Source organism: Pelobates fuscus, chromosome 6 (genome assembly GCF_036172605.1).
Source record: "Pelobates fuscus isolate aPelFus1 chromosome 6, aPelFus1.pri, whole genome shotgun sequence".
In the NCBI taxonomy this organism is placed as follows: Eukaryota; Metazoa; Chordata; class Amphibia; order Anura; family Pelobatidae; genus Pelobates; species Pelobates fuscus.
The window spans coordinates 282,526,360-282,540,832 of NC_086322.1; the positions used below are offsets into that span (position 1 = coordinate 282,526,360).

Sequence of the window (14,473 nt, forward strand, 5' to 3'; positions counted from 1 at the left end):
CTCCTCGGCCATGGGAGCTATGTCATCCAGTATCTCCCTATCTATTTCGCAGGCCCTTAGACAGGCCCTTCCCACCCAGTCGGGCACAGGGCCCTCTCCCAACTCCCCTGAGGAGATCAGCCCAGGGCGCAAGGCACCTGCCAAGCGCAAACATACCGCTGACCCTCCCCACACCCAGGTACAGCCTGGTCTGAATGACACGCCTCAGGCTGTCGATGATGGCGCGCAACAACCGCGCAGTAGAGCTACTGGCCGGGCTACGGCGGCCAGGGTATGGAAACGGGCACGTGCCCATGATTTATTGTCCGATTCGGACGAGGACGGGGACGAGGAGTCAGACGTCCAATTCTCGGATCCCTACGGGGACGAGGTTTCAGGGGACGATGACCTGCCAGGGTCACAATTCCCTTCCAGACAAACCAAGACCAAAACCCCTTCGGGGGCCCATGATGCAGAGCTAACCTCTGACCAGAAAGATGCCCTGGTCTTTGACCCAGACGACCTCAGGCACCCTCGCTCCGCGGAATGGGAACCCGCGACCCATATAGCCCGATACCTGGCCCTTAGGGTGCGGAAATCCCTCTCACAGGAGGGCCGGAACAAACTGAGGGCAGAATGCCCACGCCCGATCATACCCGATGCGGTAGCCAAGACTCCTGAGGTAGACCCCCAGATTGTGCAGTTTCTGGGCAAGTCGGGTTGGAAACCCAAAAAAGGCCTGGACTACTCCATGCGGAACTGCCAGGATAAGTTCCTTGACACCCTGGGCCCGGTCACCAAATTATACGAGCTGCTGGAATCGGCTCAGTCGACTGGGGCTCCAGTAGACTTTGAGGTGGCGTTCGGCTGGCTCCAGCGCCTGATCTGCATGATTGGCAACGCCAATACGGCCATGTCAACCGAGCGCAGGAAGGCCATCCTGCTTAAGATTGAGCCCAAGCTCGCAAGCATGGCCTCTAATGAGCCCGGTGCCTCCGCAAACGGCCTTCTATTCGGAGAATCCTTTGTAAAGGACCTAGGGTCTTACGTGAAGACATTCACGGCCTTAGACAAGGCCCAATCCTCCATTAAGAGGGTCTTTAGCCCAAAGGTTTTTGGCGGGGCCGGTAGAGGTAGGAGCCGTCTACCCGGCCGCAACCCCCGGGGTTTCTCTAGACCCGACAGAGGCTCCTTCAACCATCAGAGACCGACCCAGGAACGGTCCTTCACCCCATTTTTCCCCTCGCGAGGACGGGCTTGGCATACCCGAGGCAGTCGAGGAGCACCCACGGCAAAACGCCCTTATGGTGAGTACCATGTTTCCCCTTTCTTCCCGTATACCGGTAGGGGGCAGACTGACCCACTTCGCCCGGGCATGGTCACGTGTCACGTCAGACAGTTGGGTGTTACAGGCAATAAGGGGCTACCAACTAGAACTAACCGCTCCCCCCATTCAACCCTCTCCCCCAAGGGCGATTCACATGCCATCTGCACACTTAGATCTCATCTCTACGGAGATCAGGGAATTACAGGCCAAGAAGGCCATAGAAGAGGTCCCTCTAGACACACCGGGTTTCGTAAGCAACCTTTTTCTAGTGCCCAAAAAGGGAGGCGGGGTGCGCCCGGTTATCAACCTGCGGCCCCTGAATGCCTTCATACAATACAGGCACTTCAAGATGGAGGGCATTCACTGCCTCAGAGACCTACTCCTACCCGGAGATTGGATGGTCAAACTAGATTTACAAGATGCTTACCTAACGATCCCAATAGCCTCGGTTCACAGGAACCTACTCCAGTTCTGCTGGGAAGGCAAGAAGTGGCGTTTCACATGCCTACCTTTCGGCCTATCATCCGCCCCGTGGTGTTTCACGAAGGTCCTAAAACCAGTGGTGGCCTTCCTCCGATTACACGGAGTCCGCCTTATCATCTACCTGGACGATATCCTAATACTCTCCGGGACTCGATCCCTCTTACTAGAACACTTAGGCTGGGCCCTACACCTCATACAGAACCTAGGCTTCCTTGTAAATTGGAAGAAGTCGGTTCTGATTCCCTCTCAACAAATGGAATTCCTCGGATTCCGTATCGACTCTGTACTACAGGTTCTCTGCCTCCCAACAGAGAAGATGTCCAACATCAAGAGGGAATTAAAGAAACTGATGCAAAGGCCGGACATATCCCTACGCCAATTGGCGCGGGTAATCGGCCTGTTAGCGGCCTCTATCCAGGCAATCTTCCCAGGTCCGCTACACTACAGAGCCTTACAGCGGCTGAAAGCGGCCTGCCTGAGAAGTGGCCACTCGTACGAATCTCACATTTCCCTGGACGCAGAGTCGAGGGAGGAACTGAACTGGTGGCTAACCCACATGGAAGCTTGGAACGGCCGAGCGATCTTCGGGTCCACTCCAGACCTGGTGATCGAATCGGACGCCAGCTTACATGGCTGGGGCGCGCGCTGCGGCAATATATCCACAGGAGGCAGGTGGTCCACGGAGGAGTCCTTCTTACACATAAACTCTCTGGAACTGCTGGCGGCCTCGTTCGCCATTCGCAGTCTGTCTCCCAGAGGCATCTCATGCTCGATCCTCCTCAAGCTGGACAATGTCTCAGCCGTAAGGTACATAAACCATCTAGGGGGAACCAGGTCTCGCATCCTAGCGGTTTTGGCCAGAGACTTCTGGAACTACTGCTTACAAAACAGCGTGTCCGTTACCGCGGAACACATCCCGGGCCTAGACAACTACACCGCGGACTGGAACTCCCGCTACCTGAGGGACTCGGGAGATTGGAAACTGCTTCCGAAATTATTCCGCAGAATCTCGTCCCTGTGGGGACCTTTGAGCATGGATCTGTTTGCATCCAGACTCAACACGCAACTACCGAAGTTCTGCAGCTGGAGACCAGACCCGGAGGCAGTAGCGACAGACGCTTTCCTCCAAGATTGGTCCGAGGGCAGGGCCTACGCCTTCCCTCCGTTCAATCTGATAGCTCGTTGCCTGGCGCACCTCCGGCGCTTCAAGAGCTCATTGGTACTGATAACCCCGCGCTGGAGATCTCAACCTTGGTTCCCACATCTGCTGGAGATGGCAATAGACTACCCACGGCTACTGCCGGAACACCCATCACTATTGACCAACCCAGATGGGGAAAACCACCCCCTGGTGGAACAAGGCCTTCTCCGCCTCATGGCGTGGCTCCTTTCCGGGGACCCTGGGAGATCACGGAGGTTTCGAACACGACTGTGCGGCTCCTGGCAAACGCATGGGCACCTGGTACACGACAAGCCTATGCTGCAGCATGGAGACAGTGGGCCAATTGGTGCTTGGGACGATCATTGGATCCGGTATCAGCCCCTGTGAAATCGGTACTAGATTTCCTTACACACCTGTTCGAATCAGGCAAAGCCTTCCGCACGGTCAATGTTTTCCGCTCGGCCATCTCAGCCGGGCACGACCAGGTGGACGGCCTACCACTGGGTCAGAACCCTCTGGTTTGTCGTTTGCTTAAGGGAGTTCGTTTCTCACGGCCCCCCACATCCAGATACGGGTCCTTCTGGGACGTCACCTGTGTGTTCAAGCTCTTAGATGGCTGGCCCACTAACGTAGATCTCTCCCTTAAGCAACTGTCGGCAAAACTACTGATGCTGTTTTGCCTTCTATCCTGCAAAAGGGTATCAGACGTGAGAGCCTTGGACTGGCGAGCACGTTCATTCACCCCGGAGGGGGTGTCATTCGATATTTCACGAAGAACGAAGTCGGCCACCAAACAGGTCTGCTATCCACGGATACCGGGTTTACCTAACTTATGCCCAATAGCGTGCCTAAAAGAATACGAATCTCGCACCTCTGCACTGCGCCCGTCCGATGACGGGCCCCTGTTCATCTCCCTGAAAAAACCCCATCTGCCGGTATCCACACCGACGCTGGCACGATGGATTAAATGGATACTGGCTACGGCCGGAATAGACGTCTCTGTTTTCTCATCTCACTCAGTTAGAGGCGCCATGGCCTCTAAAGCTTCGGCGGCCGGTTGCCGCTTGGAAGACATTCTGAAGGCTGCAGATTGGTCTACGGAATCCACATTCAGGAATTTCTACTTTAGACCGATACAACATTTTTCAGATAAAGTCATTGCTCAGCTTTAAACAAGCATAATAGGAGCCTCCGTGTCTTTAATAAAATTCCTAGATTTTACTAGTAGCATGACGTAAAGTCATGATTTTATTAATGACACGGAGGCGAGTATTATTCCCTCCCTCCCTCCCTGGGTTGGAGTTGGTGATATGTTCTCCTGTTACACCCTGTCTTTTCTGGACTGACTCACGACTTACATCTCTGGGATGGGTATCTCTGGCCCATATTCGAGTTAATTATGCTTTGTAGACTTGAAGTTTCTATCGTTCGGTTTAGTTTACATTAACTTTAATTGATCATGATTATCACATACTTTCTGTTATGTCTAGTTAATATGACATTTATTCCTTTTCAGTAGTCTAGATTACTATATATAATGGATATATTACACCCAGTTGCAAGTTGGGATTTTACCATATTTCTCCTCTCATTTTTAGCATGATTCCAAATACTTATGGAACTTAAAGGAGCTTCACAGTTGACTCCACATTCCCAGGAAGATATGTTCAGCTTCCCGAGTTTACAGTTCGAATTCAAGTTCTGGTTCGGTTTACGGGTCTTCGGATCACGACGAAAGAGGAAGAGGAAGAGAGTGCTACACCTTATATACTGAAAGGGGGAGGTTCCCTATGTAGCACTGTGGATTATGTTGAATATGTATATATGTTAATGATATATTTTTCTCTTTTCACTCATTTCTCTCTTCGCTGCTGAGGGAAAATAAAAGAAAGAGAAGCATAATACTCGCCTCCGTGTCATTAATAAAATCATGACTTTACGTCATGCTACTAGTAAAATCTAGGAATTTTGCAAGAAATTACGGCACATCATGTTGTAGAAAAAGATTGTAGATACAGATTAAAGATTGTCTTAGATACAGATTAAAGATTGTCTTAGATAAAGATTAAATCAATAAAGACTTATCAGAGACCCTATCAATAAAATGGGGTACATCAGATCTCAACTTCTCGCTGCACCTACAGTAATTACAGTGAAGAGACATCATACTCTGTGCCCAGATCTCTCCAAATTGTGGTTCATGTGTATATATATATCATGATCTATAAATGCAATTTAAAAAAAATATAGCAATATAGGATATTTCTTGTTGCATCAGAATCAAATATTAATGGCAAGCAATAAACCTGTATGTGTTTATCATCTTCTCAAGAAATTGAAAAAAAGCACAAAATCTGATTTTTACCAATATGCTTTAGCTTCAATCAATTTATAGTAAGAAGTGGGTAATTAACAAGGAGACAGATTCTGATTTCCCTGTTCACATAACATGATGCTTCTGAAGCACAATGCTAGGATTTAATTATTTAGTAGCATCTTAACAATAATTAGCTCTCAGTGCTGCTGTTTGGTAAGAGCAGGAAAAGACGAATCCCTTCCCGTATTTATTACCTATGTTTGGGAGCAAACAGACCCAGAGATAGTAATGTGTCTCCCCAAACAATTAGCAGTTGTTTAGCATTAATGTCAATCCATTAATATCAATCCATTCATGCATGTTTAAAGAGTTAACTACAGGGCAAGGATTCAACTTATAGAACATGGGTCCTCAAACTCCGGACCCCCAGATGTTGCTGAACTACAACTCCCATGATTCACTGGCTATCTACGTAATTCAAAGAATCATGGGAGTTGTAGTTCAGCAACATCTGGGGGGCCGGAGTTTGAGGAACCATGTTATAGAACATCAGAGAAAAAAAAACCCACTAAAATCTTAATTCTGATCTTAATTGCATGTATAAAATTGCATATATTTATTGCTAGAACCTCTTAGACACTACAATTCTACTTCTTTGGCTCTCGTTTAAAAGAGACAGTGGTGTGACACCTAAAAGGAAACTAATGAACAAATATTTCCTATAAACAGCAGGGCACGATTTCTCTCATTCCCTTAAAGCAGAACAGCCACTTATCAGATGGCAAGAGCTTGAATTGAAACACAATTAAATAAATCATATATGACCTTTCTTCCTTTGAGGCTATTTTTTCTTTCAAAATGTTTGTAAACGTTTAGTAAGTGACATCGCTCCAGTTGAGCCAAGGCACAGGCAGGGCACACAATGCAAATGAATAGGAGAATAAGAACATTGTTGCCGTTTATCCTCTTCCCCTAACAATGTTCAATGCCAGAAAAGAGTAACATTTATAAAGATGACTGACAGATAATTGACCAAGATCCAAGATGGAGGCACCCAATTCTAGGATAAATAGGAAATTTTCTACATTTACCGTAATTTTACCTTTTCAAAACCTCACAAAATCATATCAGCTAAATATAGGGTGTAATTAAGCAGAATATTAAAAATCCTGAGCAGTAACAGTTCACATTTAAATAAGAGATTTTGGAGCATGTGCTGGTATGATGTCACATGCTAACTAATTTTTCAAGGCAATAATTGGCCGAGAGGCTCATGCAAACGTAACCTACTAAGCAATGACGGTCAATCATCACTTCATTTATATTGTTTGTTAGTTGCATTACTAACCTGCTCTATTAGGCTCACTTTTCTACGGTATATTCAAAGTAAATTTAAAATGTTATACTAAATTAGCCAGCACGGTAACAGTGTCTTAGTTAACTATATTCTCAATTTGACCATTTTGGCATAGAATTCAAAATTCACTTAGAATTCACTTTGGACTTCCTACAATTCAGATTAGCAGCCTTGTTTGCAACGCTATTTTGATGATGAATTTCTGGGCTAAAAATTGACGGGAGTGAAACTTAACAGTCTTTACCTCTGTGACACGGTCATAGATGAATACATATATTGATGCAAGTTGATAGTATTTTACATAATGATTTGTCTTTATTAAGCTTATAATGGGTACTGGAACTCTGACAATATGTAATATAGGTCAATAGCAGTATTTGTAACCCACTTGTAACTTTCTTGCAGAGGGTGATATTATATTTCTTATATTTTTTTTCTTATTATGTAGCAGTTTGTATGATAATTACTGCTGTTGTGTCTTGATAAATGTTGAATAAAGAGAAAATAGTCATAAATGCTGATCAGTTCGTTGATTTCAATTGGCATTTAAACGACTCTTTCACCTATTCTATACCCTAATACTTCACTTCATTGGGTCTTACCTCCATTGCCAGAATCAGGCTCTGTCCCAATGAACGCAGGGAACCCTCTCATCTGATGGAGGTTACTGGCGGTGGTGAGGGAGGATGAGAGCTGGTTATATGTGGACGATCGAGGTAAGCGAGCGGCCTTCCTCTGAAATTGTACCCAGGGCTGACTGCGGACACCTGGGGAGAGGGGGGGAGAAAAGGAGACAAGAAGGGAGAGAAACAAAGACAAAACAGAGGAACAAGAGATGAAGACGAGGCATTAGGTAGAGGAAAAAATGAAAATAGAAAGAGATTTGCGGGAAGCAGAAAAACGGGGAAAGAAAGGACAAAGTGAGAATGAAAAAGAGAAGAATATTAATTATGAAAAAGGAAAACACAAGGAGGCAGGTGGGGATAAATTCAAGAAAAGGTAAATATTAGAATACTACAAGTAGATAAGCAAAGAGGTGCATCCTGGGAAAGACACAGCGGATGGAAATGTCATAAACAAATCTTTGTACATTTGGACATAGCCTAGTTAGGATAATAAGGCAAAGGGGGAACTTTATTTCAGTGAATGCAAGCTCCCTTAAGCCCACATTAGTGTATGTGAAATTGCGACAGTCATGCATACACTAGCTAATGGAAAATAAGGATACAGACAGGTTAGGGCTGGCAAAGGAGGGGCAGGGGACATTTACCCCCATTGGCCGCTATCATACAGGAGTTGTGGGCTAGAACCTCACAGCACCATTTTTCTTCTAATTATAAGCAATTGGGGGTACAAAGGGAAAATCTGTTGACAGAGTATCGCAGGAGTAAGGTAGCAGGCCAGCACCGTGTAGGGTCTTTGCTAGCCAAATACTGTATTGGATTGTGAGAGTCCTCCTCTGGACCCAGACTTCCTGTTACAAGAGGCCATTGTAATTTAGCATATAGGCTTTTTCTTAACTCTAAACCTGTGAAAGCAGGAGAACTACAAATGTATCACTTGATCTATAAAAGGTATTATGTGGAGTGAGGCGCAAATGCGTTGGGTATTTTTTCTCTATTTTCAGAACTTTCCTTCTCACTGTTTCAGCTTATTTTTCTGAATAAAGAACATGTCATTTCAAAAGTGGCAACAGCGCTCTGTATTTATAAGTCACTATTGATGTCAGGAAAAAATAAAATGGATTACCCTTGTACCTTCTTCTCCCTGTGCTGTCTGTTGTCCTAAGACCAACACTAACCAATTTCTGCAAGCTTTCTTTTATCACCGTTCGATTTCCTTCTTCCCACAAAGATTCCTTCTCCACACTTCTACATACAGTAATTGTTAATAAATCAGCACTTTCACCCCCCTGAAAAATGAGTATTTTATAAAGATAGAATCTTTATGAAATCCTCATTTTGACTGTGTGGAGATTTCACGGAAATTTCAAACCAGTCAAGAGATCAGAGACAAAGTAAGGACTTACTCCTATGCCTCACTTTCTTAGTATAAAGGTGGACTCTTAAACTTAATTACGACAGCCGTCATCAGTGATGGCTACAGGGTATTGGCTGCGTCTATTGAGGATCCTGTGGTCTCGCGGGATCCCCGATAGACCTCAATGCTGTATTCTCGCGCATGCTTCCTCTCTGGCGCTGAAGTGCCAGGAGTTGTGACGGAGCATCAGGAGAAAAATGGTGGTGCCCACGAGTGACAGGTTTAGGTAAGTAATCTCACGTTTACCCGCCCCAAGACCCCCATCAGCGATGTCACCATCGGGGAACCGTGCAGCTTAAATATCACATTTATAATTCCTCTCTTGCTAAACTTCCTTTTCCAGCCCTCCTCAAGCTTAGGACTATCTCCACCAATCTTTCAGTGAATTATAACTCTACACATGTGACTGTATAGTACAGACTATATACACCAATACCTGGAGAGCCCAGTAGAATCTGTACAATGTCTTCATAGAGGATGAGCGTTGCTGGTCTCTCTGGAACAAGGTAGAGGCTGACGGAGGCATATACTATAAGAGAACGTGAGAGAAAAACAGTGTCAATTAAAAACTTGGAAATCAATGAGAAACAAGAAAGTAAGGTTTTAGAACGCAACAGAGTTATGAGGATGAAATTATACTTTAATTATTCATCAATGGCATTTATTGGGCAAAGCTCTCCTACGGAGCATTCGCTACGAAAAAACCAACGGAATGTTCGTGATGACTGTTCCATGTTTAGAATGTTGGCTCGGAGTGGCTATTTAATACTTGCCAATGTTTTCGAATTGATTATAAAAGCAAAACGAGAACTTTGAAAATAGTCAAACAATGACACAAGAGTGTCGGAAATGATGGAACAAAAGTTTTTCTGCGACCTTGGATAGAGGCAGGAAGCCAAAGACAGGATGTACAAGACAGAGAACAAGTGGCACAGAGAAAATTGTGAAGATAGAAGAAAGGGAGAGAAGAGGAGGAAAAGAGATAAAAATGTAAAAAATATATAATAAAAAAAGAGATGCACTACAGTTAATGAGAATTTGTGACTTTCTAATATTAGCTGTGTTTTTATTTATTTTTGTAAAATTTCCTCAATTTCTTAATCAGCTATTCATCAGATACAGTGCTTTTTCTGACACTAGAAATTATAGATCCTCCATTTACATGACATGCATCGCTTCAACAAACTGTAAAGCTGTTGTTACAAAGTGCTGCCCTGTAATTAGTTAAATTCCTATGAAACAGTGAAATCAAGGGGATCCCAAGGACTCAGGGGCGGATCCAGAACTGAATCTAGGGAGGGGCACTTGGGGATTATTACAGGGACAATCCAGGCAGGCACAATAACCACTACAGCTCTCTGTAGTGGTTAAGGTTCCAGGAGTGCCGTGGCGCCCTTCATGAGTAAGTAGTCAAACTGTTTAAGAACAGTTTGACAACTTACCTGGGTTCTGCCAGGAAAGGGGCTGTAGTAGGGGATAGGGTATGTAGTGTGTGTGTGGGAGGGGTAAAGTGTATGAGAGATGCAATGTGTGTAAGCGGTGAAGTTTGTGTGTGAGGAGTGCAGTTTGTACAATTATACAATGCTTTCCTAACGGATTTTGTGTGAAGCTGGACGTCCCCGTGCATAGTGTCCCCATGCTAGGGCCACCCGATGGGCCCCTGAATGTGCGGCCCTGGCGGTTACACTGCGCGGGCCAGGGCTGCGTTGCATAGTCAGCGAGTACCCCGGTTGCAGGGTTCCGCGGGGCGGCCTGACCCCCTGGAGTGAAGGGCCTGGTCGCAGCTGTGACCTCTGTGACAGCGGTAGTTCCGCCACTGACTATAGGCACCCAGACCACTTCAGCTCATTTAAGTGGTCTGGGTGGGGTGTCCCAGGTCCCTTAGCCCTGCAAAGCTAATTATTGCAATTTCTAAGAAACTGCAATAATTAGCTTGGTGGGTTAACTCCACCTCTAGCGGCTGTCTACAAGATAGGGAATTTCGGGCCATTAGGGGCGACTTTTGGTCGCCTAACTGAGGCTGGACGTCCTCACGCTATGCATGGGCACGTCCAGCGTCACACAAAATCCGATAGGAAAGCATTGTATATTTGTTTCATGCTTTCCTATGGGGAAATCCTAAAGCGAGCAGGGCCATTGCCATGCATGCGCATTAGGTCTCCTCCCGCCAACGAAGATGGACCCGCACCCAAGCCAGTGCTAAGTGTCATCGGCGCTGGACTGAGGTAAGTGCACCATGGGGGTGGAGGTGGTGTGGAGGCACGAGGGAGGGGGAAGCTATAGTGCCAGGAAGACAACTTTGTTTTCCTGACACTATAGTTTCCCTTTAATCACAAACTCAGAACACTGGCTTTCGGGGATCACTTATCTACTGCTCTCCTTCTCACTATCAGTAAGTTTCATTAATTTATAGCCAGTCAGTCAACAAACATGTTGCTCCCTTGTATCCCTCCTAAATTTTCATTGTCCATTTCCTCTGCATAATATTTTAGAGCAAGAGAATAAAAAAAAAAAGATATATATATATATATATTTTTAAAATTAAAAAATTTCATGGGTTGGAATTACTGCGTCTGTTCCATTAGGATGGGCCTGGAGCTGCAGCTCTGTGAGACCCTATGTTAATCCGGCCCTGATAACCCTCTGTATCATTGTGTATACCTGGATATAAAAAAAAAAGTTGGTATTTTTTTAACTGGTCATTTTTTTAAATTTTTATTGTAAATCCATAGACAAATGCCATTTGTTAAAAAAGAAGCCCAAGGAGCCCACCCTAATGACATATGTTGTTCGAGTTTATGCCAACACCACACAGCTGCGATTCTTGGCCTGGAATTTTCTTGTATCCCACCCTGTCGCACCCTCACACAGGCAACAGGTGGATCATTGAAAACTCCCAAACCTCAAGCAGCAATGGATTCTAGAGTTTAACCCACGATCTTCCAATGGGCAGAGAATAAACGGCAACATACTCTATGGTCAGCGGCATGAGTTAATAATCAATTTCAATAAATGTTACAGTGAATCACAGGGTTATTCACCAAAGTGAGAGCTGTCCGTAATTCAAAAGTAAAGTTAAAAATGTCTGAAATGGAAAAATTCCCTAAGTCCGCTACGCTTTCATTTTGGCTACTGCGGCCTTGAACTTGAAATGCACTTTGAATCCTAGCAATTCACATTTTAGTGAATAACTAGGATATGTATGTAGCACTCTAATGCCACAGAAGAAAAAAAGTGACGCAGTAAGCACCACAACCACTTAACACCCATTACAGCTCATTGCCCTGGTTATAGTGTAAGGAGGTTAAAGAAACACTCCAAGCACCATAACCACCGCATAACTTTAGTGGTTATGGTGCCTGAGCATACCCCAATGTAAGTATCAAAACGGTTTGAGTTGTTACCTGGGATCTGACGGGTGCCAGTACCCGCCTCCCCTCAGCAGGAAGTTCATGCCGTTCATGTGCTTAGCACTACATTGCAATACCAGCTCATTGGCCGAGAGCATCATCTGATGAGCTAAGCCCTGCACTGCTATTGGACCTCAGGTAAGAAGTCAAACCGTTACCAGACAGCTTACAATGGGAGCCCCAGGAAAAAAATAGTCACAGATTATTTACAATAAGCTGTTTTTGCTTATAATTTGCATTTCTCTTGTTCGTCCTGAGCGATTCCTAGTTCAGTGAATACCCTTCGCATTCGTTCGCTAAACAGTGGCAAAACTTTCCAAGCTTAACTATTTTTTCTGCATTACTGTCTAGTAACACCCAGTGCCAGACTGGCCCACCGGGATACCGGAAAATTTCCTGGTGGGCCGCAGCAAGCTGGGGCAGAGCAGACAGCCCTAATAACCAGGATGATGAATCCATTTGAATATTTCCCCTCGGACTGTGCCGAGGGGAGTAAAGAGGGAGGAGCTGGGGGCTGGTGCGGCTGCCAACGGCTGGAGGGAGACGTGCCAGTCTCCCTGCACAGTCTAAAACAATTTCGGGCGCATGCCCACCCCCACACAGAAGCGACCCCTCCCACGCACGCTGCTGACCTCGTTGGAAAGCTGCCCACTGGACCACCAGTAAGTAATTACAGAAAACTAAAAGATATTCACCCTTTCACAGCCCCCTACCCACCATACAATCCCCATACCCACCTCACAGACCCCCTACCCACCATACAGCCCCCCTACCCCCCAAAAAAAAAAAATATATTATTTTTAAAATATATTTATTTATACCTTGTATAATATATACACACAATATATATATATATATATATATATATATACCTATATGTATATATGTTTATATATTACTCAATCATCTAGGGTGGCAGCACATAGCTGTACATATTACATGTGACAATACATGGCGCAGTGACTTATGGGGCTGGCATAGATTTTTTTTCCAGGGCTGCTTTGTATCCCCAGTCCAGCCCTGGTAACACCTCTAGGTGCAGCCACTCAGACGGCACTAGAGTTACTTCCTGTGTCAGTGCTGCACAGTGTGTGTGAGACCGGTGCAGCATGGGAAACAATTTGAGTAAAATCACCTTTTTACTGCAAGGGGGGGGGGGAAGAGGGGGGAGTAGGGTCCTAAATAGTTATTTTACCACTAGAGTGTAAGGAATACATGTTTGTGATCCTGACACTATAGTCTTCATTTAAGTGGTCTGGGTGACTGTAATGGTCCTTTAAGGGTACATTACACATATATTTACATTATCGAGAGGGAAGGGTGGTTAAATCCTTCTAATAATGATGATGAAAAGTAAAATGGCAACATTTTGTATTTTCTTTCCTAAGAATGTAACACATCAACAACACAAAATAATGGTTTATGGAAAGCTTACATATTGTTAATCATCGCTGAAAGGAAAAAAAAACAACAAAAAAAAAAAACAACACAAGACAATAGACTACGACTGCAAAGCCAATGAAGTAAAAATAAGTTGTTTGAGACAAAGAGGCTGTTTTTCACTTGGCGCATGGTCTGAATGCCAATTCAAAGGGCTGCATTTCTGTCCTTGAGCGAGGAACCTTTTGTGATCACTCCCGAATACGTAATGACTCACGAATGCTCTTTACAGAACATTTCTCAAAATGTAAAAACTTCATCCACCAGGTAGCGAAATGTGAATCTTAAAGAAGATAACTTTAGTGATTTAACTATTTGACTTGACGTTGCATGAAACATACATTCCCAGTGATAATTATGGCTGGGCAAAATTATTTTTAAAAAATGTCATTGCATCAAATTTTTGCCCACGTCTATAAACCTACAATATACTGTATATATCCTTCAATCCATGCCCCTGTTTACCTATAAAATGTAAGTAATGGGCAGTTTTACAGATTATACAACCAAACTGTGCAATTGACTATTTATATTATGCTACGGGTCCTGAATAGTTCTTACGTGGTAGTCGGTCTACGCGCCATGGCACGGAGTTTGTAACGTAGCCTCTCTTGCTAGCAGTGACCAGGACCCAAGTCCCTATTCGGTAGCTGATGCCAAGCACGACCATCCCGTCCTGGTCAGTTACGCCAGATGCCAGGCCACTCTGATTACCGAATATCTCCACGACAGCCATAGGGAGTGGAGAAAGGTCCCCATTCTCATACACTTGTACTTTTATGTGGACCTCTGTGGAAAATAGAGAGAGTTAGTCAGTTTTGGAAAGAAGGAAGCATGATAAAATGTCTAAAGTGGTACGTAGAATTAGAATTTTTTGGGGCACCAACAAACAAATAAAGCAAACAAACACAAATGAGTGCTTGGGACAAAGAAGGAAAAGCAAAAAGTGAAAAAAACA

The 14,473-nt window shown here is 44.8% G+C and overlaps 1 protein-coding gene across 1 annotated transcript in view; it reads right to left on the bottom strand.

The window, feature by feature from the left end:
* The window catches only part of FAM171A2 (family with sequence similarity 171 member A2), a 44,015-nt gene that overhangs the window by 13,980 nt on the left and 15,562 nt on the right, over positions 1-14,473 (bottom strand). The window contains exons 2-4 of the mRNA XM_063459307.1: positions 14,077-14,304; positions 9,102-9,194; positions 7,228-7,392 (exon numbers count right to left, since the gene is read on the bottom strand). Coding sequence (XP_063315377.1) covers positions 7,228-7,392; positions 9,102-9,194; positions 14,077-14,304 — 486 coding nt within the window. The remainder of the gene's footprint in view (positions 1-7,227; positions 7,393-9,101; positions 9,195-14,076; positions 14,305-14,473) is intronic.